This window comes from Corythoichthys intestinalis, chromosome 19 (assembly GCF_030265065.1).
Source record: "Corythoichthys intestinalis isolate RoL2023-P3 chromosome 19, ASM3026506v1, whole genome shotgun sequence".
NCBI classification, from domain to species: Eukaryota; Metazoa; Chordata; class Actinopteri; order Syngnathiformes; family Syngnathidae; genus Corythoichthys; species Corythoichthys intestinalis.
The window spans coordinates 15,365,936-15,391,544 of NC_080413.1; the positions used below are offsets into that span (position 1 = coordinate 15,365,936).

Sequence of the window (25,609 nt, forward strand, 5' to 3'; positions counted from 1 at the left end):
AATATGAGACATCAATTAATGATTCAAAGCTAAAAATGACAGACATTTCTAATACTGTAATAAATACGATTACACACCTTTTTATGGCTAGGTTGAAACAAAAGTGGTGTGCGCGATGACATCTGTAAACGGGGGTTTCCAGGGTAAAATGGACAAATTAAAAATAGTTTGGGGACTTAATGCGCCATGAATCTGCTATGGCAGCATATAGACATATTCTTCTATCAAACACAACAGTTCTTTTGGCTTAAAATACATCAGTTTATTTTAAAGAGGGGTGCAAGAGCAGAAACTGCTTTTTCAGCCTTGTCTGTGTTTTCCGCCATTTACTCCGACAGCTATTCCATCTTAAAAGAACCACATTTCTTTTTGCACCTCACCACTATATACAATCGTGGTGTAGTAACCCACCAATGGGAGCGTACTGTTGCCGTATCGAACGCACCAATGGGAGTGTCGTGCTGACAGTAGTCCTAGTGACGCTACAATATGTTTCTGTTGAACTTTTATTTTGTGCGCTGCATAGATTTTCTTGTGCGCTGTTAATGTGCAAGCAGTGTACGATCGCACGCGCGCGCAGCTTAGAGGGAACATTGCTTCTGGCACACTAGTTTCTGTCCCTCCTGAGCAGAGGGTGCCGCTGAGCCCCTCCATAGTCACAAAGCACTCACATGGGGACACACTTTGAACTTCCCCTCATTGACAGACCAGCATCCGCCACTCTTACAGTATATTTTAAAAATAATAAATGCAGAAAAACTTTATTTTAAAGGGGGGAAACTCTAAATATTCTATTCTGATATTTTAAAGGGGGAAACTCTAAATATTCTATTCTGACTATCTTTTTAATTAAGCCAAATTTGATATAATCGTTTATGCATTGAATAACAATGCGTTACATTGATAATATTCAGAATCCAACTTTTCACAGTGTAGTTTTTTTGGTTCCAAGGCACATTTCCAGCTAAAATGTAAATAAAACACTGATTTACATTTTAGATGATTAATCAACATATCACAGAAATAACCATGCAAGGCTGACAAGGGCGATTTATCATTGCCAGCTCTCCCGCTTCAAACAGACTTGACGTCTATCATTCTCAATGGCAGTCAATGAGTTAATATCTAGTAACTGGGACATCACTGAAAAGCTACCATACAACAATGTCAAGACGAGTGCGAGCCCGCCGTTCGTAAACAGCCTCCACTGACTGCCTCATCCATCTGAACAAAATTACACGTCAACGATATCCAGTTCTTGCAATAAATAATTGCGACGGCTGACAAAAACCAATGAAGACAAACTTACCGATGGGTCACTATTGACTACTTAAGACACAAGAAATGATACGGTGTGGGACGAGAAACTGAACAATGATTCCCGAGGATAGAGTAGCGCACTTCATTATTTAACTGTGGTGAAACAAGTTTTATCCGCCCGCCGGCTGCTGATTGCCTGCAATAAAACTGCCGATTAATTACCAAGGACGCACAAAACATTCTGTTTATTTTCGTAGGGGACTGCCGCAAACTGCAATTCATCTTTACGGGACGTGCCGCCGACCGGCTTGATGATGAATAATAACACCGGTGATTACCGCACGGTGATTTACAAGCGCGGGAGGATCCTGCGGTTTCAGCAAACCGCTAAACCGCCTGCTTTTTATTGATAAACATGACAGAATGGAATTTTGAGGGCAGCAATTTTTGGGGAAAGCGTTGTTAACTTATTTGCTGTCTTTGAAGGTGATACTTAGACCTGCCTGCGATCCATTTGAGCGTCTATCACCTTCAATGACAGGTATTTAATCAATAGAAAAGTAAACAGCATCTTGCCAACAACTTATTATAATGCTGCAATACATAGCCACCATTGCACTTCAAACTACTTATTGAACGAACGTTAACAAAATAACCACATACTTAAGGCTGATACGTGCTTCAACGTTGCGGTGACGGCAGACTTACGCCATTAAAGCGATTTGGACCTGACGCCGTAGCCCCAGTGGTCCCCAACCGGTGCCGGTCCGTGGCACATTTGCTACTGGGCAACAGAGAATGAAAATCATTTGCAACGACCGCAATCTGGCCTGTGCCTCTTGACAGATCAATATGCCTGCCTACCAGGGGCGGACTGGTAATCTGTGGGTTCTGGAGGATCACAGAACGGCCGGTGCCCTGGACGGCCGGCGGCCGCCATTCATTATACATCACTGTTTTTGTCCCCCCTTGCCTCTGATTATCTACAGTTCGCATCCAATCCAACAGGTGGCAGCAATGCGCCTGGCTGTTCATCGCCAGTCTGATAGAAGAACGGAAGAAGCACAAAGTTGCCTTCATTGGTTCCTTGTGGAAGCAAAATGGCGACGAGCGTTAATGCACAATATGGATGGTGGTGGCAAAAAAAGAAAAGAGAAGGGTGGCGCGAAGAAGGTTAGGAAGAAAAAAATTAAAGAAACTGGAGAGCGAAGCATCAAAATGTCATAAGTTGACAAATATTTTCGCAAGCAGCAGTCTGGCTGCAACGGCCACGTCGGGTAACAGCAGCCCACTCCCGGCGTGAGAGGGGGAGCGGCAGCCGCTCTGACGCGCAGCCGATTCAGGGAGAGAGAAAAAAAGAGGGAGGGGGTAATGATAAGCTGGTGGAAGTTCGAGAGGGAAGTTCCCCAGACAAGCGCAGAGCAAGTAAAAATGGATGAAGAGGGTCACTTGTTCGGTATACTGGCAATTGTTATCCACCAGGTAGGTACATTTTAAATGAAATAAACGACAATTAAAGGGTTAGTGCCAGCTAGTCGATGTACCCGTTGGCAATCGTGTCAAGTTACAATATGCTAGTCCTACTATCACTCTCCTAAGAAAAAATATTTTAGCTGTAAAACAACGTATGCACACGCAGCAGCAATATTAATTCAGAAGAAATATAACAAAATATTAATAAAATGAATGGTTTTACTTTACAGTTTAGGTAGTTAAATTGATATATATTTTTAATCATTTATATATCGTTTTGTTTTCTGGTTAATACTTTCCAATGAAGGTTATGTATACAGGATTTGTCTTGAAATGTTTATTGTATTTTCATTGAAATTTATTATTTGTATGGCAAGATTAATTATGGCAGGGGTCTCCAAACCGGTCCTCAAGGGCCACTGTGGGGCCTGGTTTTTCTTTCAACCGATCGAGTACCGACAGTTTAACCAATGAAGTTTCTGCTAAAACAAGCAGCAGCTGACTGCAATCAACTGATTACACTTGTAAAACACCAGATTGGTGCATAGGTGTTGTCTTGTTTTGTTGGAATGAAATCCTGTGCCCGCTGCGGCCCTATGTGGAATAGTTTGGAGACCACTGAATTATGGCATAAACAATGAAATTGTTTTATAGACAGAGATATATAGAGATATATTATAATCAATCGGATACATGAATGAATGAATTTATTGTCATTGTCATCATCATCATAATCATTGACAGTTTCAGAATGTGGAATTTGCCCGAATACTTAAAACTTGCTTTGAAAAATACATTCTTTCATTTGTTTATTTAGGTCTATCATAGAGCTAGTACAGAAAATGAACCCAACTCCAGTTCAGCCTTGCAGTACTTTGAGTGCCCCAAGTCAGACAGTGACATTCATTCATTCATTTTCCATGCCGCTTTTCCTCACGAGGGTCACGGAGGTGCTGGAGCCTATCCCAGCCAACTACGGGCAGTAGGCAGGGGACACCCTGAACTGGTTGCCAGCCAATCACAGGGCACAAGGAGACATACAACCATTCACGCACACACTCATACCTACGGACAATTTAGAGTGTTCAATCAGCCTACCATGCATGTTTTTGGGATGTGGGAGGAAACCGGAGTTCCCGGAGGAAACCCACGCAGGCACGGGGAGAACATGCAAACTCCACACAGGAAGGCCGAAGCCCGGGATTGAACCCTTGATCTCAGAACTGTGAGGCAGATGTGCTAACCACTAAGCCACCGTGCCACCCAAACAGTGACAGTCTAGACATATTTTCTTCATTTTCTCTTAAAGTGCAAGAAATTGATGCATTTTACAATAAAATGTAAAAAAAATAAATAAATAAAAATTCTCCCCGGGGTTGGGGGGTTGGGCGGTATGCCCCCGGACACCCCTAGGGGGTCTGTTTCCCTTCGTAAAGCGATTCTTGTGGGCTGGGCTGAGTCAAAGTCCAGGGCTGCTTTTTAGTCCCAGTCCGCCCCTGCTGCCTACTCTATTGATTAATATGAGTAGAGATTTGTGTACGTCGCCATCTAGTGGTTGGCTGCCATTACTGGGGTGTTTGCACACTTAGAGTAGCCCAGCGTTAGTCAATGTTAACAGTAACATTAGCTGCTGTTGGCTGTGTGCGGCGATGTCTTTGGACAGCTTTTTTATGGGGAAAAAGCCACCTGCTGAGCTAGAAGAGGAGCCGACAACCAAGTCCATTCTGCACAATATGTGGCTAACAGCTAGCAAACGAGGCAACAAAAGCGAATGCACTGAGAGCATCATACCTCGTGGCGAACCATATTGCTGAAACCAAGAAACTTCCCACAATTGGAGGAGTGCTGTCAAATTTATCGCGTTAACGGGCGCTAATTAATTTTTTAAAATTAATCACGTTAAAATATTTGACGCATTTATCGCAGGCGCAGAACGACCTGCTCACGCATTGTCTCAAACATATTACAATGACGCTGTTTTTGGCACATTGAGAGCTAAGAGGCAGACAAAGGCGAGTGGACACAGGCGTTCATTGGACCACGTCGTTTATTGGCATAAGCTTCGGCAGGGATTCATACAATTTATTGATGAAGTCATCAGGAACATCAAAGAAAGCAGTCTTGCAAGCCTTCCAGAGTTCATCAACATTCTTGGGTTTCGTCTTCCATGCTTCCTCTTTCATCCTACCTCAGACATGCTCAATGATGTTCATGCCTGGTGACTGGGCTGACCAGTCCTGGAGGCTCTTGATCTTCTTTGCCTTGAGGAACTTTCAAGTAGAGATTGAAGTATGCGATGGAGCACCATCCTGCTGAAGAATTTGTCCCTTGTTATGGTTAGGAAGTTAAGAGTAAGCTAAGACTTGTTGTATTTCAGACTATTTATGTTGCCTTCCACCCTGCAGATCTCTCCCACACCCCCATACTGGATGTAAACCCAGACCATGATTTTGCTAATGATGTAACCACCAAACTTCACTGTTTTCTGAGTGAATCTCGGATCCATGCGGGCTCCAATAGGTCTCCTGCAATTTTTGTGGCGACTGTGGTGTAATTCAATGGAAGATTCATCTGATAAATCCACCTTTTGCCAATTTTCTAGCGTCAATCCTTTTGACAGGCTGTGGGCCTTGGCAAATGCCACACGGTTCTTTAATTGTCTGCACCCTGAGAGATAAATAGTCTGAAATATTAACAAATCTTAGCTGCCTCTTACATTCCTAACCATAAAAAGGGACAAATTCTGCAGCAGGATGGTGCTCCATCGCATACTTCAATCTCTACCTCAAAGTTCCTCAAGGCAAAGAAGATCAAGACCGTCCAGGACTGGCCAGCCCAGTCACCAGACATGAACATATTGAGCATGTCTGGGGTAGGATGAAAGAGGAAGCATGCTTCCTTTGATGGTTCTGATGACTTCATCAATAAATTGTATGAATCCTTGCCGAAGCCCATGGAAGACATACAAAATATTAAATTTGGATCTCACAGCACCACCACTTAATTCGCTTATGTTATTTAACATATTTTTGTATTTAAAGTACATTCTTTGTTCAATTTTCAGACTACTTTCTGTAGGCGACAAAACTTTTGTCTTGCCAAAATTTGACCTTTATGTTTTCAATAAATGATAAATCTTTTTTCAGTGAAACAAATATATTTTTGTACATTCAACATCATTTGGGAGGGTATTAGCTTTTATATGAGCCATTTCTGAAACCAATTGAATAATTAAAAGTCAGGTTATTAGCAATTGTTTCTACAAAATGGATAAGCGACAAGACTTTTCTCAGGGATTGTACAGTTCCGTTTAAAAATGCTTTTTATTCAAATGTCGGAAATATTTTAGGAACAAAACTGTCAAAAACCTCAAAATGTCTTTGTACTTATTACTGCTTTAGGTCAGTGGTTCTTCACCTGGGTTTATTTTAAACCCCAGGGGTTCGGTAAGTAAGTCTGAGATGTTCGGTGAAGGTTAAGACACGCAAGGTCCTACTGTCATAATCTGACTAAAGGCCAAGTGTCGGTTTAGACTAGGTTTTGGGTTGCCTCCAATTTATAGGCTTTATTCCATTTCTTTCAACTTCCAACCCTCTATCTAATGGGAAGAATTAGTGGTTTGCTAAGTGGAAGGTTGACTTATTATGAGGAAGTATAACAAATACGCAGGCAGCGTGCACCGTGCAGATAATACAAGAAATAAAAATAAAAATATTGGCGTCACATTTTACGCCATCAAAATAGTATGTGATTCAAGGATGTCACCATAAAATCAGAATATAGAAATGATGAACAATAGGAGTATATCAAACTCCCATGTGATACATAAAAGCTGTTCAGACCATAAGGACACTGAGATTCCTATTTTCCATGTCAGCTGAACAGGACAGGTTAAAAGAAAAATAATTAACTAATTAAAAACTAAATTAAATTAAAAATTAATTTAAAAAAATAATTAATTTAAAAAGAATAAGAGGATGACATGAAACTTCAAAAATGAGACATGAAATTTCATTGTCCAACATGAAACTTAACTGCAAAACACCCAATTTGAATGTAGTAAATTTGAATTTACTTGCTACCGTAATTTCCCGAATATAACGCACACTTTTCCCCCCCAAAATCAACTTGTAAAATCATGGTGCACATTATAAACGGGTGCATGGATGGAGACAGAAATATATATTATATACGTATATGTATATATCTGTATATAAACTGATTTTTTTTTTTTTTATTGACACGGCCACGTTGTGTTGAAGAAACGTATGCGGCGATCCGTTCCCGATCATTACGGTACGTGACGTCACCATTTTGTTTCGGTAATACTTCACTCTGATCGGCCGAATGATTTCGTCTGTGTTAAATTCTGCTTTTTTCACGCTTCATAAAGCACAGAATTTACATTTGAGTCAACGTTTATTGCAGCTCCGCAACTCGGACCATAACAAACGGAACAACACAGACTTCCTGTGTCCGTCAACTATATCTGTCCCTCGGGAAACTCAAACCCAAATAACAATAGTTCCTATTGTTACTGTCGTGTCGACAGCGATGAGCTCTCTCGGATTTCGGATTTACGTTCTCACTTTCATTTTACCGTATCAATCCACGGAAGAAACATTTATTCATGATGATGAAACAAGCAAGTTATACAGCAGCCTTTAAAAGAAAAGTCACATCTGTTTTGTTTTCTCCTAGATTCTGGTAAGTTGGCGAAGTTGTCAAATCATATTATTACCGTAAATATTGTCAGTTTATGGTAATGTTTTGAACTACCAATGTGCTATGCTTGTGCTGTGTTTCACCAGTCAGTAAAATTATATTTCTGTATCTGTACACGAGCTCTGTTTTCTTGTATTCTTCTATTTATCGGTGCTAAATTTAGGGTACGCGTTATAAACGGGTACAATAATTTTCCCTAGATTTTACAAGTAAATTTGGGGTGCGCATTATACACGGGTGCGCCTTATATTCGGGGAATTATGGTATATTGGTTTTGAAATTGAAAAAAAAAAGCTTCATTCTTAAATTCTGAAGGGTTTGGTGAATGCACATGTGAAACTCGTGGGGTTCGGTAACTTTAGCAAAGTTAAGAACCACTGCTTTAGGTAAAATGTAGCCAACTATGTTAAATGCGCCCTTGATTTGAATCGAATCGTGCAATCTGCAATTATCGTATTATTGTCTTAAGAATCCTATTGTTATACGATTGGTGATTACACCCCTACCCTGACGGGAACCCTGTTTAAGTCAACGGAAGATATAGAAGGAAATGATTTCAAGGTTGGAACATACCGTGCAGTGGTTCTGCTGCTGCAGCAGGGTGGGCACGTCTCCACCGACAGGCATCTGTTTGGCCAGCTCCTCGTCCTGCATGCAGATCCAGCGCCACAGCTCCTCCAGGAGACCCAGCAGGCGGGACCAGCGCTCGGCACTTGCTTCCAGGTGGGCGCTGTCAAGGTGAAACGGCTGTTTAGAAACTTTGCTACTGAGTGTGCTGCCCCCACGCAGTATAAAACAAACATCTAACTCAAGGCCGTGGGGCCAGATCCAGCCCGCTGCATCGTTTTTGCGGTCTGCGAAATTTTTTAATAATAAATGAACCTTGACTACGAAATAAAAAAAAAAAAAAAGATGTCTTTCAATTAAAAAAATGCAAACCATTCATTCATTCATTTAAAAAAGGATTTCCTTTTTTTAGTAAGAAATGTAAATAATAATTGAAATTAAAACGAGAAATATTTGAAGAGCATATCAGCTATTAAGAAGCTAAAAAAATATTACTTTTTTTATGTCAAAAGTATCTCTAAACGATGCATCTAGGGCTGCAGCTATCGATTATTTTAATAGTCGATTAATCAATGAACTAGTTAGTTGGAAAAATCAAGTAATCGGAAGAGGAATATGAAAAATTAAAATACCCGAGCTGAGCCTCAAACGGTATTAAATATAAATAAATGAGGATCTATGTACAACAAAAGAACAATTGGCTAACTTAAATGGCAAAAGTCTACTAGCTTAAATGCTATAAAATGCTAACTTTTTTTTCCCAATGCTCTTGACAAATGGTTCAGACTCATATTCCCACAAAAAAACGGCTAAATATACATATAAACTAAATTACAAATGCATTAAAAAACATTAGCCCAAAGAAAAACTTAGCTTACGTTGGTCTTAACGGGGAGCAGTTGGATTCAGCCATGTGAAATGAGGCAGACCAGAGGGCAATATATCCACCCTCATCAATAAACTAAATGTAAACACTTTCAAAATAAAACATTACAAAGCCACTTTAATCAAACGAATACTCGAGGCAACAAAAGGTAATTCGAATATTTTTTTTCTAATCGAATACTCGAGTTAATCGATTAATCGTTGCAGATGCATCAACTATCAAAAATGTTCATTTGATGATCGATCAGATGACAATTACTCATTTAATCATGACAGCCTTTGTTGGTAGACATGCATAAATCAGATTTTATAAATGTTTTTTTCCGACTCGAGTGAGGCATTAAAACTTGACTGTTTGAACGGTGAAAGTCGTGACTTTCATATGTGGTTTTAAATCTGATGTTGGCCACATTTTCCCAGAATGTAGCTGTGGTTTGAACTCTCAAGTCTCCCGAATTCCGATTTGATTTCCGCTGACGACGTTAATTTGTATTGCTGAGCAACGGGTGACTGCTCAGTGAAGTAACGCGAGGAACAAAAACAAGCATGGAGGGCGGAATGGACGGCAGTGTGCAGTGGAGGAAGAGTGAAGTTCAACAATTAATAACTATCTGGGGGAGGGAGAAACCATCCAAAGACCTCCATGTTAATTATGCTATCACATGTTGGCGCTTCTGTCTGAACGGGCATGCAAAAAGACCAGATATGACAAAAATTGGATTTGTGCATTAAGACCTGCGGTATGAACATAGTCATAATCAGTGGTGGAATGTAACGAAGTAAAAGTACTTCATTATTATACTTAAGTACATTTTTGTCTATCTGTACTTAAGTACAAATATGAAGTGGTACTTTTCACTTTTACTTCAGTACATTTTACAGCACGTACAGTGTCTGTACTTTATACTGTACTAATTTCCAAATTGTCGCCTGAGTTACACATCACTTTTGTTAATTTTTTTCCCTACTTGAGAATTGATAGTTTTGTCTTCATACCGCCAGTGCAATCTATGAGCCCTGTACAACTATACCGTAATTGAACACTAGAGGCAGCAACACGAGTGCACGCAAGATTAGGCAGGTGAACAAGATATTGACCAATAAAAAAACAACAGTGAGAGCAGCGCGCCTTCAGATGGGTGCTGCACACTCTTGTACAGTAGGTGGCGATATGCACCTGATAGTTGCACGCAATCCGCCGACAAGCTAGGTTTCAGAGTTTTTGAGCTTGGTAAGCTTCTGATTACAGTAGGGCTGCAACTAACGATTATTTTCATCATCGATTAAATAAACATGCTGATAACTTCTTACAATTATCTTCACAATTTACCTTGAAGTTGTTTTCAGCATGTTGTATTTAGCAATGAAGACAAAATGGTTGACTTTTTCCTTCAAAAAAAAAAAAAAAAATTATTACAGCTTCCTGACTTAACTCTAGTCTACAACTGTATCGATGATCAAATTCGTTGGCAACTAATCTTTTTTAATCGATTTAATCAATTAGCTTCTTAATAAGGCTTCAACAACTAAATCTAGACCGTAAGATGTCCGAAAATTTGCCAAAATGTGAATTTTCTAAAGATTTATGTTCATGTCCTACTTTGACTTAACAAATATAATAATGAAAAAAATCTGATAATAGTTACAACTGAGAAGTTATATATTTGTTATAATTTCAAGAATTTAGACAGGTTTAAGGTGAAGAAGATCCTAAACGATTAGTCGGTTATCAAAATAGTTGTCGATTAATTTGCTAATTGATTAGTTGTCGATTCATCGATTAATTGTTGCATCTCTAGTTTACAGTGGAGTCAATTTTATTGCTTGTTTTTCCATTCTGCACAAATGTTCTGGTTCTTTCTTTGAATACTAATTCAAATCTCTGTATGTATTGAAGGGAATACGGTCTTTTCTTGTATTTACTGTTTGACTGTTTGTATTACTGTAACACACTGAATATAATCAATCAGGGAATAGTATATCTTCTCAAATTTACTCTGACTGTGTTACTCTAACACACCCAGTGTAAAATAAATAGCATTTATATCATAGTTTAAGAAAAACAAGCAGAATATATTTTGAGGGCAAAACAGATACAGGACGCTTTGTGATCACGGAAGCCCAACGCGCATCATGCAGCTGACGGAGCAAGATTGACGCTGACAAGCAGGTGATAGGCAAGACATCTACAAGTCCACGTCTACACCACCAAATCCCACAATCAGCTCTTCTGGACAGTCCAGAACAAATGGCGGGACATCTTGTCTTGCCATAAGGAACATCTGATAAGGAGGAACCCGCGACCGAGAAGTGAACACTCAGCACTCATGTGGCGCTGAGGATGGAAAAATCCTTAAGTCTTGTTGCCCTGACAACAGTAATGCCCGAATTCTCCTGTCCAAGATACAATAATCCAAAAAACGCCCAAACACACCCTTTTTCCAGACCACAGCCAGCCTCACCAGAGCCTTTGAAAGACTAAATGTTTAACTAATCGTTGTCATTTTTCTCGACAATCTTTCGTTGACTTGTGATATGATGACTCCGGATCCAATTTGCCACCTCACCTGGGTGTCTCTGTGCTGTATGACTGCTGCCGACTTGGAATAAATTGTCAACTTGCGTTTCGAAGCCTTTTAGCAGCTTTTAAAATTAAGTCAGTACAAGGGGTTAAGACTAAGGTGAACCCGCAGAATCTGGCCTTTTGGCCGGGTTGTCAAGGTTCCGCCGGCCCGGGTTGTTGGAATTGCGCTAGCGCGGTTCTCGCGGTTTGGCTGGAGTGATTCCGGCCATCTGGCTAAAAGGTCAAATTCCTTCAGTATGTATTTATGTATATTAAAAAATACATATATTAGGTTTTTAAAAAAAAAAAAAATTTGCACCTGTATCTGTACTTTTATATACATTAAAAAAAAAAAAAAAAGTGAATACTTCATTCACACATGGCCATAATTACCTTCTGACGGAAACCACAACTGCGACGTAAGTTTGTGACAAAGATGTGTTTGACACCACACGGTTTGGTCAGTTACATTCTATACATCTTTTACAGACTACAGTACAGTACAGTACACTTCCTCACTTTGGTGAAGAAGCACAATGTTAGCATTTTTAGCATGTCTACCCTGCATTATTCCTTCCTGTCTTTGTTCCGCTGCTTCCCCCCACACTCCATCCTGATCTGGGAGCATCTCCATCTGGCTCTTGTCACCTTTAATTCTACCTACACTTTCTTCACAGCAACCCTCCATGATATACAGAGCTTTTTTTTCCCATTCTTCCTTTTGGCGAGGTCGTGGTTGGCTGGGGTCTATCAGTGTCATGGAAGTTTATGCGCCTCTCGAGCGATCAATATTTCACCCCGGAACACCAAGGCAGACATGCTGAAACACAGGGCGCGCCGTATCTGATGGACAACGCCCCCAGACCGCATAAATATTTCAGCGCGTGCGAGTCACGCTCGATAAAGAAAAAGGCTATCTGTGTCGTCTTTTATGAACTCGGCTCTGGGAACGGTGCCGTGCCTTTTGGGTCATATATTATGAATAACATGCTAAGTGGTGGGGTAATGGAGGAGAGTGGCCTTTGACTATTTGAAATTTTATAAATAACGTCAAGGAAACCGACTATGACTCGAATGAACAAGTGGTAAAGAAGACGGATGGATGTTGGTTTTGACTAACCGGATGTTTGCCGATTTGGCCTTGAGGTCGCTCCAGCGTTGGTTCATGTCATCCAGCCGGTGCTGAAGGAACACTGCCTCGTCGGAGCTTCCCAGAGCTTTGACCATTTTGGACTTGTTGCCGTCCACGCTCTTGTAAATGTCATTGTGGGCGTCGATTTCAGCCTGGATGTCCTGTGCGGATACAGATGGATACGTGTAAGTCATTTCAATGTGATACACGACTAGAGTGACAAACAATAGGGAAGTATTCATGCCGAGGGTGAACTTTTATTATTATTGAATGCCCGCGGGACACTCTTTGACTGTAAAGACCTTAACTTCTCTCTTTTGACATGGAATGTCAGCCCGAGAGCAACGTCTGCGCACGTACCGCGTTTGCTCTTATCACTGCAGGAGAAAATATCCAGCTGCGCTGTGTGTGTTTGTCAACAAGTTTGCCAAAGTGTGGGTCGACAACACACCTACCATCAACCACCATTTCGCACGGGAGTTACGCTCCAGACGTACTTTCAAACAGCTTCAACACACATGGAGCGACAATGCATACAAACAGACTCATACATACTCAAGAGACATAATTGAGGCGTTCCAATGAAATCAAATGCTTCTCTGAATGAGGTATGACGCACGAAGTAGCGTTTCTAGTCTAATCTAGTCTAGTCTAAATCATATATGAAAAAATTTCACCCCTGAAACTTTTACTTCAAGGTTTGCATCCTGGTGTTGTACTTTTGTACGTACTTTTGTGAGATGACCCATCATAATCATTAAAAAAACAGTTAAAACATTAAATATACAAATACCTTTAAGTTCACTGGAAATGTTTGCCATGTACAGTGGGGCAAATAAGTATTTAGTCTACCACAAATTGTGCAAGTTCTCCCACTTGAAAATATTAGAGAGGCCTGTAATTGTCAACATGGGTAAACCTCAACCATGAGAGACAGAATGAGGAAAAAAAAAAACAGAAAATCACATTGTTTGATTTTTAAAGAATTTATTTGCAAATCATGGTGGAAAATAAGTATTTGGTCAATACCAAAAGTTCATCTCAATACTTTGTTATGTACCCTTTGTTGGCAATAACGGAGGCCAAACGTTTTCTGTAACTCTTCACAAGCTTTTCACACACTGTTGCTTGTAATTTGGCCTATTCCTCCATGCAGATCTCCTCTAGAGCAGTGATGTTTTGGGGCTGTCCTTGGGCAACACGGACTTTCAACTCCCTCCACAGATTTTCTATGGGGTTGAGATCTGGAGACTGGCTAGGCCACTCCAGGACCTTCATCAATTAATCGACTACTACCTAAGTGTTATCATGAGCCTTGTATCGCAAATTGTATCGTATCGTGAGCTACCCAGAGGTTCTCACTTCTACCATAAATTCAAATATCAGCTACTAAATGCAATAACTCTGTTGGCAGGAGAGCTGCAGCTATCGATTATTTAGGTAATCGATTAATCTTTCGACTAGTTAGTTCAAATAATCGAGAAATCGAATTACAAACATTTAATGGCTTGCAGAATACATTTTTAAAGAGATGTAAGAGGAAAGAAACAAGTGTTGGCTTGCTAAGATATCAGTCTCAGAGAGCATTAAATGCAAATACAAAAATAAAATTTGTAAGTGCTTCTTCACATGATGCAGAGTTGCACTTTCATTTCACAAGAGCAAAAAATGCATTTAAACTGAATACTAAATTAAAATACCTGAGTTTAGCCTCAAACATTATAAAAAAATAATAAACGTGCATCTAAGTACAGCAAAAGAGCATCGAGCCAACTTGCATACCCAAAGTCTGCTAGCTTAAATGCTATAACATGCTTTTTTCCCCGCTAGTTCTTAAATTGTTCAAAAACATATTCCTACAAAAAACTGCTACACATTCCTCTGAACGAAATTACAAATGCATAAACAAACATATTAGCTCCAACAAAAACATCTTATGTTGGTCTTAACAGGGAGCAGCTAGATTCAGCCATGTTAAATGAGTTATATAATGAGTTGCACTGTTGCCACTAGAGGGCACTGTATCCACCCAAATCAATAGGACTAAATGCAACACTTTCAAAACAAATATTACAACGCCACTCTAATTAAATGAATCTTTGGAGTAGCTAAATTTCATTCGAAGCTTTTTTCTAATCTAATTAATCGATTTAATCGATTAATCGTTGCAACGCTAGTTGGCAGGTTGGTGGCCGTCCATTTTGATCCGTGATGATAAAAATGATTTATAAGATGATTTATAATGATTTATTTGTATAAGGGAGAGTTTCTAAAAACATTTAAAATGCGAAAAGTCTTGTTTGAGCATTTCCGTTTTCAAATTTTTGACTCAAATGCCAAAGTGTGGTTGAATGGCTCAAATATACATTCCAATCTATAGTGGTGGTATTTCGAACTAAAAGGCTGAATTTTTATCAATATTTATGGACGTGACTTCATTCGTTGCTCAACAAAAACATTAAAATTGTCATCAACTTCTTTTTGTTAATTATGTTGTAACTCTTCTAGCAGAGCTCCAACACCACGTGTTACTACACTGATGACGCGCAACTATAGATTTGGACAATACTGTAGTTACCAAATCTGTGACAGAGAAAGGGCAGATACGATGAATCACGTCATAGTGGGGGTTCACTGAATTACATAAGTGCACCTCCGGGGTTTTCACATGTGCTTGTGTGCATTCACGCGTAGCCGTGGCGCTTCTCAGGCTCCTGTCAAACGTTTTATTTTGGGATGTGTAAAATCGCTCCACTTTTTCCTGCCGCCCGCTCTCTAGTGGGACCCTCCCTTCCGTTTGAGCTATTTGAACACTAAATAAAGAAGCCCCACTAGCATATGGATGAGTTGGGTGTGAATGGAATACTGCCTGCACATATGGAGAACTAAGACTGTAATGGTTAAAGAAAAACAGTAAAAAGTCGATAATAAAAGTACTGTTGCACTGATTCCGGCTGTGCGGTATCGGTTAAAGCTGATAGTGTACCAATACCGTGTTTTTTGACACAGTGTCATTGTTTTCCTGCAAGACGGACGCAATGCGGATTTTCTTGTCATCAAATCAACATGGGTCCCAAGAAGGTTAGTGCAGGCGGAGAAAAATAGGAAAAAGGTGATGCTTACCATTGAAATTAAGAAGGAAATGATACATAATTATGAGTGTTGTGCACGTGTGAATGAACTGGCTCGAAAATATGGCCGGTCTCCTCGCCAATCTCTATAAATGAAGGTGTCCCCCCCCCCGAATTATTATTATTGGAACATCGGCAAAGAGGTCGCCAGCTTCTTCAGGTTTTTAATATTTCAGAACTTGTGCAACACAACACGGCTACTGTCAGCCATAGCCGACGCCAACAACAACATGAAAATAAGTAAAAACTTCCCACTCAGCCACACCTCTCTATCTCACTCTGGTCAGTCACACGGTGCGTTCAAGAACAGCAAGCAAAACACAACCACCACATTCGAACTCACCTCGTTACATTATTATTAACATTACGATTTGTATTTAAAATTGTTTTGCAATGTGTAATTTCTATTTGTAATTGTATCAGCACTATTTATTAAAGATTTAGCGTAGGTTTATGGGCTGTGGAACGAATTACAGTGATCCCTCGCTACTTTGCACTTAAAACTTCGCGCCCTCAGTCCATCGCAGATTTATTTATTTTTTTTAATTAATAAATAAATAAATGCATTATTTCATAGAGCTGTCCCGATCCGATTACGTAGTCTCTTACTCTCGCTCCTGCCACTTTTCTTGGTCAGGCAGTGCATTGGAGTTGTTTATTAAAGTTAACGATGATTGACAGACGGTTAAGGTTTGAGCTAGACAGAGACGCTTACTTCAAAGCGCCGCATGTGTTAATCATCGTTTAACTTGTTAAACAGTTGCTGTGGCAACTCTGTGTGTAAGTGAGCAGCTTGAGCGGATATGAGTGGACTCACTCAATGTAGCATTTTATAAAGACAAGCATTGTTTTCTACTTTATTCTTGTTTAAAAATAATTAGGTTAGACAGTATCATGTTAAAAACAAAACTATTACATTTGAAGTGCTTAAAAACCATTTATTAACAAATATATACTAGTACATATATAATATATTTTAGAGAAAAAAGTGAAAAAACATGTCTTATATGTATCTCTTTCCAATGGTGAATCTGAGGAAACACATTGAACACAATTTTTTTTTTTTTTTTGAGAGGGGGTGCTACTATGCGGTTTTTCACAGCGGGTTCTGGTCCCCATTAACTGCAAAAAACGAGGGATCACTGTAATTGAATTATAATGTATTCTAATGGGAAAATGCCGCTCGACCTACGACCATTTCGACTTACAAACTTAACATATAAAGTGTTTAACTGTTAATAATCTCTGCCAGCCGCTTGGCCAGTTGTCTGGAGGGTCATGCAAAAAAATTTCCACTTGCACGCCCTCCAACCCCCCGCCACACACACTCACACACAACTGAACGGTCCAATCGGGGATTCCGTTTACACTGATCGCACCCGGCCCCTGTTCATATTTGTTCCGCCACTGCCTTGGTCAGACACTGCTTAACTCATTTGCCGCCATTGACTGTGCCAGACATCCAACCCATTTATATTTGCTGCCAGTGGTAGGTAGAGTAGCCAAAAAATCTACTTAAGTAAGAGTAGCATTACTTCAAAATAATATTACTTATTATATACTATTATATTAAGTAAAAAGTAGTCATCCAAAAAATGTACTCAAGTACAAGTAAAAAAAGTGTACAGTGAAAAGAATACTCAAGTAATGAGTAATATTGTGAGTAACTGCTTATTTTTGATTTTTGTTTGATTTTTTTTTTTTTTTAAACAATGTTTTTTTTTTTTGTGTTTTTAATTTTTTTGTCAGAACTGTTGTTATAATTATACTGCACAATAACCCATTACATAACCACATTAAGCCAAAGAAATACAAATACAAAAAAAAAAAAAAATCATTGAATTTTGGCGAGAGAGAAAAAAAGACAAAAATGAAGCATTATTCGTTCAAAGAGCATGAGTGCCCTCTAATGGAGAAAATAGTTCCTAGGTTGAATAGTGAATACTGTAGTTCATTCATAGTTAGTATTATGAAATTAAAAGGATCATATCTCTGGTTTTCTGTGGTCAATCGGTGCTAAATAAAAACTGGGAAAGAGTTTTAAACCCGCGCTTTTGAGTCATGTTGAGGGCAGCGCTCTATGTCAAATACTTCATTTTTTACGGTGCTTTAAAGATGCCACGTGGTTGAACAGGCTGGTGTGATCATAGAACGGCAAGCTTGCGTCTGATTGGTTTAATGGAGTCATGTGATTATTGTTGCAACGTCTCATTGGTGAAATTAGTAGCGCTACTCTTGGCAATAGCATCGCTAGCTAAAAAAACAAAACAAAAACCATCTTATATGTAGAATAAAGAGGAAAAATGTAATGACTCTTGTGTAGCCCAAAGTAGCGGACTAAGGCTTTTTTTCTTCACAAATCTACTAAAGTCAAAAGTAAAGCTACTCTTAGAAGTACATTTTTCTCCAAAAGTTAGTCAAGTAAATGTAACAGAGTACATGTAACATGTTACTGCCCACCTGTGTTCGCTGCCAACCCTCTCACTACAAATGAATTGGACATCTACTACTAATAAACTCGATACTTGTATCGGTGCAACACTAATTGAAAGACTTTCATTTGCAATTTCATTGCTTGAAATGTCGAAGCACTTTAAAAACATCAAAAGCGTGACTTTAAAAGCAGATAAACATCGCGTTTATGACATGCGCAACGTATTTGGCACGTCCGCGCAATGACACCGCGCCGATGTGCAAAGACAGATTCATGCGCTGCCGCCGAGCCAGCTGGACTTAACTCAAGTCATTACCCAAGTGCTTCCCCATCCCTTTTTGAACTTGGGCACTTCTACTACTAACATACAACTGATTATAAGCACAAACACACAGTGTGGGAGCAAAAACAGACGTTTGTAGGGCATACATTCAATTACAAAAGCTCCTTTTAGAATTCATTTTCGCATTTGAAACATAGTCAGTGTGCGGATGCCAAACTAAATATTAGTGCGGCGTAAAGCAATAACTCAGTATGCAACAAAAGGATGTCTGTCCGCTCGTATTTCACGTTCTATTCGTGGGTGATGGATGCTAATTAATTATATTTGGCGGTTCGGAGGCCTACAGCAGTGTTATTAATTATGGAAAAATACTGCCGACATGCAACACATGCTCGGAATGACAAAAAAGTGGACACAAACTCAAAGTGCATTACTATTTTACCTAAAGGACAAACACTTGTGCAGAGGCGTGCTTGTGGGTGGATGTGGGGAGAATGCTAGCAGAAAGGTTAATGGCTTGTGGATCTCGTACAGACGATAATGAGCCATGTTTCAGCTGTGGGCTGTGAGCAGTCAGCTGTTAGGAACTGCATTTATCTTAACGTCTAACTCATGGAATTCTTATCCTTATGTTAATTCAATTCAAGATTTTGCTACTTTTTCCTATTCAAAGCAGCTACAATTTAGACTTTTTTGTGTTTTTCTGTAAAGATAGCTACAGTAAATACTAACTAAAATGAAGTGTTTCATGTTCTTGATACAGACTAAAATTGCTACTTTTGCACTATTCTTGGACTGATCTAGAACTGCAAAGATTAATTGATTAACTCGAGCTATTTGATTAGAAAAAACCTGAAAAAGATCAAATTTTGCTGTTTCGAGGATTCGTTTAGTTAGAGTGGTGTTGTAATGGTTTGTTTTGAAATTGTTTGCATTTAGTTTTATTGATTTGGGTGGATACACTACCCTCAAGTGGCAACAGTGTATATGAAAAAACTAATTTTACATGGCTGAATCCAGCTGCTCCCTGTTAGGAGCAAGTTTTTGTTTGAGCTTATTTATCCATCCATCTTCAACCGCTTATCCGGAATCGGGTCGCGGGGGCAGCAGCTTCAGCAGGGATCCCCAAACTTCCCTTTCCCTGGCCACATCAACTAGGTCTGACAGGGGGATCCCAAGGCGCTCCCAAGCCAGTGTCAAGATATAATCCCCCCAACTGGTTCTGGGCCTGCCCCGAGGTCTCCTCCCAGCCGGACGTGTCAGGAGCACCTCCCTAGGGAGGCGCCCTGGTGTGAAGGATCAGCGGCTCGCCTCTGAGCCTCTCGCGAATAGCAGCGTTTCTCACCCTGTCCCTAAGTGAGACACCAGCTATCCGCCTGAGGAAGCCCATCTCGGCCGCTTGTACCCGTCATCTTGTCCTTTCGGTCATGACCCATCATTCACGACCATAGGTGAGGGTAGGAACGAAGATCGAACAGTAGATGGAGAGCTTTGTTTTATTTAAGCATTCGTAATTTAGTTTCTAAGAATATTTAGCAGTTTTTTTGTGGGGATATGTTTTTGAACGATTTGTTAAGAGCATTGTTAAAAAAAAAAAAAAAAATGCTATAAAATCCTATGGTTTTTTTAAGATAGCGGACGGACCTTTGCTATGCAAATTTGCCATATGTTCTTTTGTCCGTTTGAGGCTAAGCTCAGGTATGTTAATTTATTTTTAAATGAATTTATTGCTCTTGTGAAATGAATGTGCAATTCTGCAGTTTGAAGAAACACTCGGGAATTTTATTTTGTATTCCATTCAATGCGTTTTTGAACGTGAAATCTTAGCATGCCTTTGTTTTACATCTCCTAAAACTTATTCTGCAACACATTAAATGTGCCTAATCAGATTACTTGATTAATTTTTGAACTAACTAATTGACAGATTAATCAATTACTTAAATAATCGATAGCCGCAGCCCTGGACTGATCGAGATGAAATTTGGTAGGATGGATACAACCTCAAATTTGCAGAAGATGGGCCAATTTAGGCACGAGGGACAAATTCTTGCGGCCCTGCATTTGACGTCAAAGTATTGTATTCTTTTGGAGTATTTTGCCATGGGCAGTACAAAAAAAAAATAAAAAACACACACACACACACATATATTATATATATATATATATATATATATATATATATATATATATATATATATATATATATATATATATATATATATATATATATAAATTAATCACGTTAAAATATTTTACGCAATAAAAGCACATGCCCCGCTCAGACTGACACTGTAATGTCCGCTTGTTACTTGTTTTTTGGTGTTTGGCGCCCTCTGCTGGCGTTTGGGTCCAACTGATTTTATGGGTTAGTACCATGAGTGAGCATGGTGTAATTATTGACATCAACAATGGCGAGCTACTAGTTTATTTTTTGATTGAAAATTTTAAAAATTTTATTAAAACGAAAATATTAGGAGGGGTTTTAATATAAAATTTCTATGACTTGTACTAACATTTATCTTTTAAGAACTACAAGTCTTTCTATCCATGGATAGCTTTAAGAGAATGTTAATAATGTTAATGTCATCTTGTTGATTTATTGTTATAATAAACAAACACAGTACTTATGTACCGTATGTTGAATGTATATATCCATCTTGTGTCTTATCTTTCCATTCCAACAATAATTTACAGAAAAATCTGTATTATTATTGCATATTTAATAGATGGGTTGAATTACGATTAATTACGATTAATTACTTTTTAAGCTGTAATTAACTCGATTAAAAATGTTAATAGTTTGACAGCCCTAATACATATATATATATATATATATATATATATATATATATATATATATATATATATATATATATATATATATATATACACACCTTATTTTTCGGACTACAAGTCGCACCAGACAAAATGCACAATGAAGAGGGGGGAAAAAACATGTCACACTGGAGTATAAGTCGTATGTTGGGGACGCCATTTTACTTAATCAGAGACCAAGCACAAATATTAAACATTAAAGCAGTAATAAAATGGAGAACAAAATGCTAAATAGGTATCTGTTGACATATTACCAGTTATTCAGATAACTAAACTAAACAAACTCTCCATCTCCCTTTAAATCACTACCAAATCCATTCAGGTCCTCATCTAAGGTATCACTTTTGAATAACTGCACAAACTCAAAGTAGAGGGCAAGCCTCGGGGGGAAGTTGCACCTGAGTATAAGTCGCAGGCCCAGCCAAACTATAAAAAACAAAAAAAGTGCGACTTATAGTCTGGAAAATATGGTATATATGTTTTTTTTTATAAACTGTAGCCTGTTTGTATTTTGTGCTGTGAATTTTATGTTTTTTTTTTTTTTTCCTTATTGTTAATCTCTGATGGCCTAACCTAGCTGAAATTAATAATTAGTGTTGTATTTACCTTCAAGTTAGCCAAGGACTTTACATTTACATTTGAAATATTAGGTCTGGTGATTTATATCATTAGAGGATTTAAAAAGACATTTATATTTAGTATATATATATATTTTTAAATGTTTAATCCACCATCAACCATTAGCAGTCCACTGTATCACAAAAAAAAAAAAAAAAAAACAGGCTCAACTTGAAATTTCAAGTCAATCGATTTCACTGGATTTGTCAGGTTTTGATAGAAAACTCAAAAAAATAAGTTAATGCTTTGAACTCAACATTCTCCGAAACTAAAATTCAGATTAAGTAGTTTGAACATTTTAAATAAACGAAGTAAATATCAAAGTTTTGCTCCCACCCGCCTTGGCAGCAAAGCACAACATCTGGGTCCATAACTCAGTTACTAACACTCTCTTTTGAAGGCGTTAGAAGTGAGGCTCAACAGTTTCAAATTTAGCAAGCCTCTCTCATTTCAAATGGGCTGGACATCTATTGTTGTCAATGGCAGCGAAAGCGTTCATTGAAAATATAATAATAAAAATTAAAAAAAATACTTTATAATTACCTGTTCAAATTTCCTGAGTAGCTCATGCAAACTGAAGCTTAAACCAATCATATTGCCGCTTGTGCTTTAGCTCCTCCCACTCCTTCCGAGCCCTTCTACATCTTCTCAATAGAGGTCAGAGGTCCTCCAAAAACACGTCACTCTTAAATCCCTCATCGATCGCCCAATCTCGCAAATGTAATCTTAGCATCCGTGCAACCGCGCTTCCGTGGGTGATCCAGAATTCGGATTTACTGGCCGACCGGTGCCGTCAGGTTTCCCTGACAGCCAGAAACGGGACGCTGTGAGCGGCGGGGGGGAGAATCCGACAAATCTTGGATTGAAGTCTGCAAATTGGAGATAAGACACTTGGTGTCTGGAGGGATGCATCAACTTCGCCTTCTTGCCTCTGCTTTTTCAGGCCTAATTTGTGCCCACTCCTTGGAAATCGAAAGTTATTGGGAGGTCAGGGTCACCCCGTCGTCCTTTCACCATAACCACGACCACCAGTTAGTCAAAGAATGCCTTCTTCTGATCTCGGAGGCCCCGCGTTCAGACGACCGCCCACCGTCTCCATCCTTTGAGTCGGAGTTGCTGCAATTTTCTCCAAAAGCTCAGAAGTTTCCTCCTCGAGGGGATCCGGCGAGGGTCTTACCGTGCCGCCGGCTGCCTCGCTGGCACTCCGGCCCGTTACGAGCCCCCTCTCTCGTTTTCCCAGCTGTTTATTATTGTAATTTCCCCTTCCCCTCCTCTTCCTCACTCGCTCACTCTCTCTCTACCACTGTGGCTGTCCCCTAAACTAACTTGGACACGCCAAACACACGCTTCCTGAGGCTGACCCCTCGCAGCCCGCCCGCACTTTCGAGACTTTTTGACAAAGTTTGAAGGGCCTCATTACGATGAGTGTACCACTAATATTAACCCGAACACTGTCTTTTAAATTAGTGCTACCCCAATAAATCGAATATTAAATTAATTGACATTTTTATACATATTTTATAGTCGATTAACCATTTAGACATTGCTGACCTAAATATTGTCAAAATCCTCTTTTTTGAGCCTCCTTACTTACTACCATTGACGGTGATAGACGTCCAATTAATTTGGACCGGGAGGGGTGGCAGGGATCACTCAATTGCTGCCAGCAATAACCGACAGTTACACCAAATGTTTTCGTCTGTAAAATTCAAAGGTTTTAGACCTAAAATAAAAAAGGCTTCCAACACTTTTGAAAGAACATAGACAGATGAGCACAAATCGCAGCGCCTACAAGGATGTCAACTTCGTGATGAAAATACACACTCAGCAGGGAAAGCACTACATAATTTTCCAATTAAACCCACCTAAAAGCCACAAACTGTATGTAAAAAAAAGGAAAAAAAGTTGTCCAAGCGTTTAAAAAGATGCGCACCACGCTAAAGTTGATGTTATAGCTAACATGAATGCTATGCTAACGCGACGAGTTACATTTAGTGTGTGATGATCACTCAGAACAAACCTTTAAAGGCTAAAGCAACACTGCATATTCTCTCTTGCCAAGATAAAAAAACAAATCGTACCATGTGTTTCCAAACAAGTAAGATGGAGCCCAGCCTAGCTTGAAACACATCCTAAACTCCGGTGAGGAGAATGAGGGAGATGCGCTGCACGACCCAAACACTGTTACGAGGCAAGTTGACGTACTCCACCTACAATATTAAAGTGTTATGCATTGAGAACTCATGACAGAAACTGTCATTTCCGTCTCGCTGTCGTCTCGCCAGAGGAAAACTGCCATTCGTCTCGTTATGTTCTAGTCTTCCAAGCCACGTCTTTAGCTCATCAACCTCATGAAAAAAATGGTCCGTCAGTGAAATCTTTTCGATATTATCACTGTTAAAGAAAACAATGAATACATAAATAATCTGGTAATACTGGAAATCAATGACTTCAAAGTAAATTTTCTTTAGACGAAAAATGATTCTGTAAATACTAGGGTTGTTCCAATCATGTTTTTTTGCTCCCGATCCGATCCCGATCGTTTTAGTTTAAGTATCTGCCGATCCCGATATTTCCCGATCAGATTGCTTTTTATTGCTCCCGATTCAATTCCAATCATTCCCGATAATTTTCCCGATCCTATACATTTTGGCAATGCATTAAGAAAAAAATGAATAAAACTCGGACGAATATATACATTCAACATACAGTACATAAGTACTGTATTTGTTTATTATGACAATAAATCCTCATGATGGCATCTACATTATTAACATTCTTTCTGTGAGAGGGATCCACGGATAGAAAGACTTGTGACTTTGTATATTGTGACTAAATATTGCCATCTCGTGTATTTGTTGAGCTTTCTGTAAATGATACTGTGGCCGTCCCAAATGCATGATGGGAAGTGGACCCATGACTGTGCGTCGTGCTACCAAAGGATATATCTTCTCTGCTTTGGGAAATAACTTAAGGTGTTAAGACAAAGATCAACTGCCATCTTGCTTCCCCACATTGCTTCCCATGATATTTCTAATCATAGGGAGAGGGATTGCAAGGCTTTAGCCAATTAAAGAAAGGCTCGAAAGGCTGCCAAAATTCACTCTACTCATTTTGCGCTGCCTTTTATCTCTCTATATAGGTAAAACGGCGTCATTACAGTTTGAGCGCAACAATGAGTGAGAGGGTCATACAGCACATACATTAATTGCGTTGAATATTTTAACGTGACACATTTTTTAATAAATTAATTGCTGCCGTTATTGGGATAAATTTGATATCCCTACCTTAAGCCTAAACTAAAGACTCTGGATGAATGTGACATATTATGTCTGTAACGTTAAATACAATTAGAAAACGATTTAATGAATATATATATGTATATATATATATATATATATATATATATATATATATATATATATATATATATATATATATATATATATATATATATATATATATATATATATTAAAAAAAAGGCATGGCCAATATTTTTTTGCCAATTCCAATACTTTGAAAATGACGTGATCAGACCCGATCTAATTAAAGTGGTCCCTTGACATACGATCGCTTTGACACACGATCTTTTCAACATTTGACGTAAAATTTGACTCGCAATTTGCTACTACATCCGACAACATGCTCAAAGTACGAGGATTTATGAAAGCGCCACAGTTTCTTTGTTTTCCCGCAGCACGG

General features: G+C 39.0%; 1 protein-coding gene across 8 annotated transcripts in view; it reads right to left on the bottom strand.

Annotated features, from left to right (window-relative positions):
* utrn (utrophin) overlaps positions 1–25,609 on the bottom strand; it is a 327,279-nt gene that overhangs the window by 125,153 nt on the left and 176,517 nt on the right. For 7 of the 8 annotated variants that reach the window (XM_057822866.1, XM_057822869.1, XM_057822867.1 and 4 more), the window contains 2 exons: positions 12,594–12,766; positions 8,032–8,188 (listed from right to left, as the gene is read on the bottom strand). In XM_057822866.1, coding sequence (XP_057678849.1) covers positions 8,032–8,188; positions 12,594–12,766 — 330 coding nt within the window. Of the gene's footprint in view, positions 1–8,031; positions 8,189–12,593; positions 12,767–22,449; positions 23,155–25,609 lie in introns of those variants that run through there. The other variant, XM_057822873.1, reaches the window with a different exon arrangement.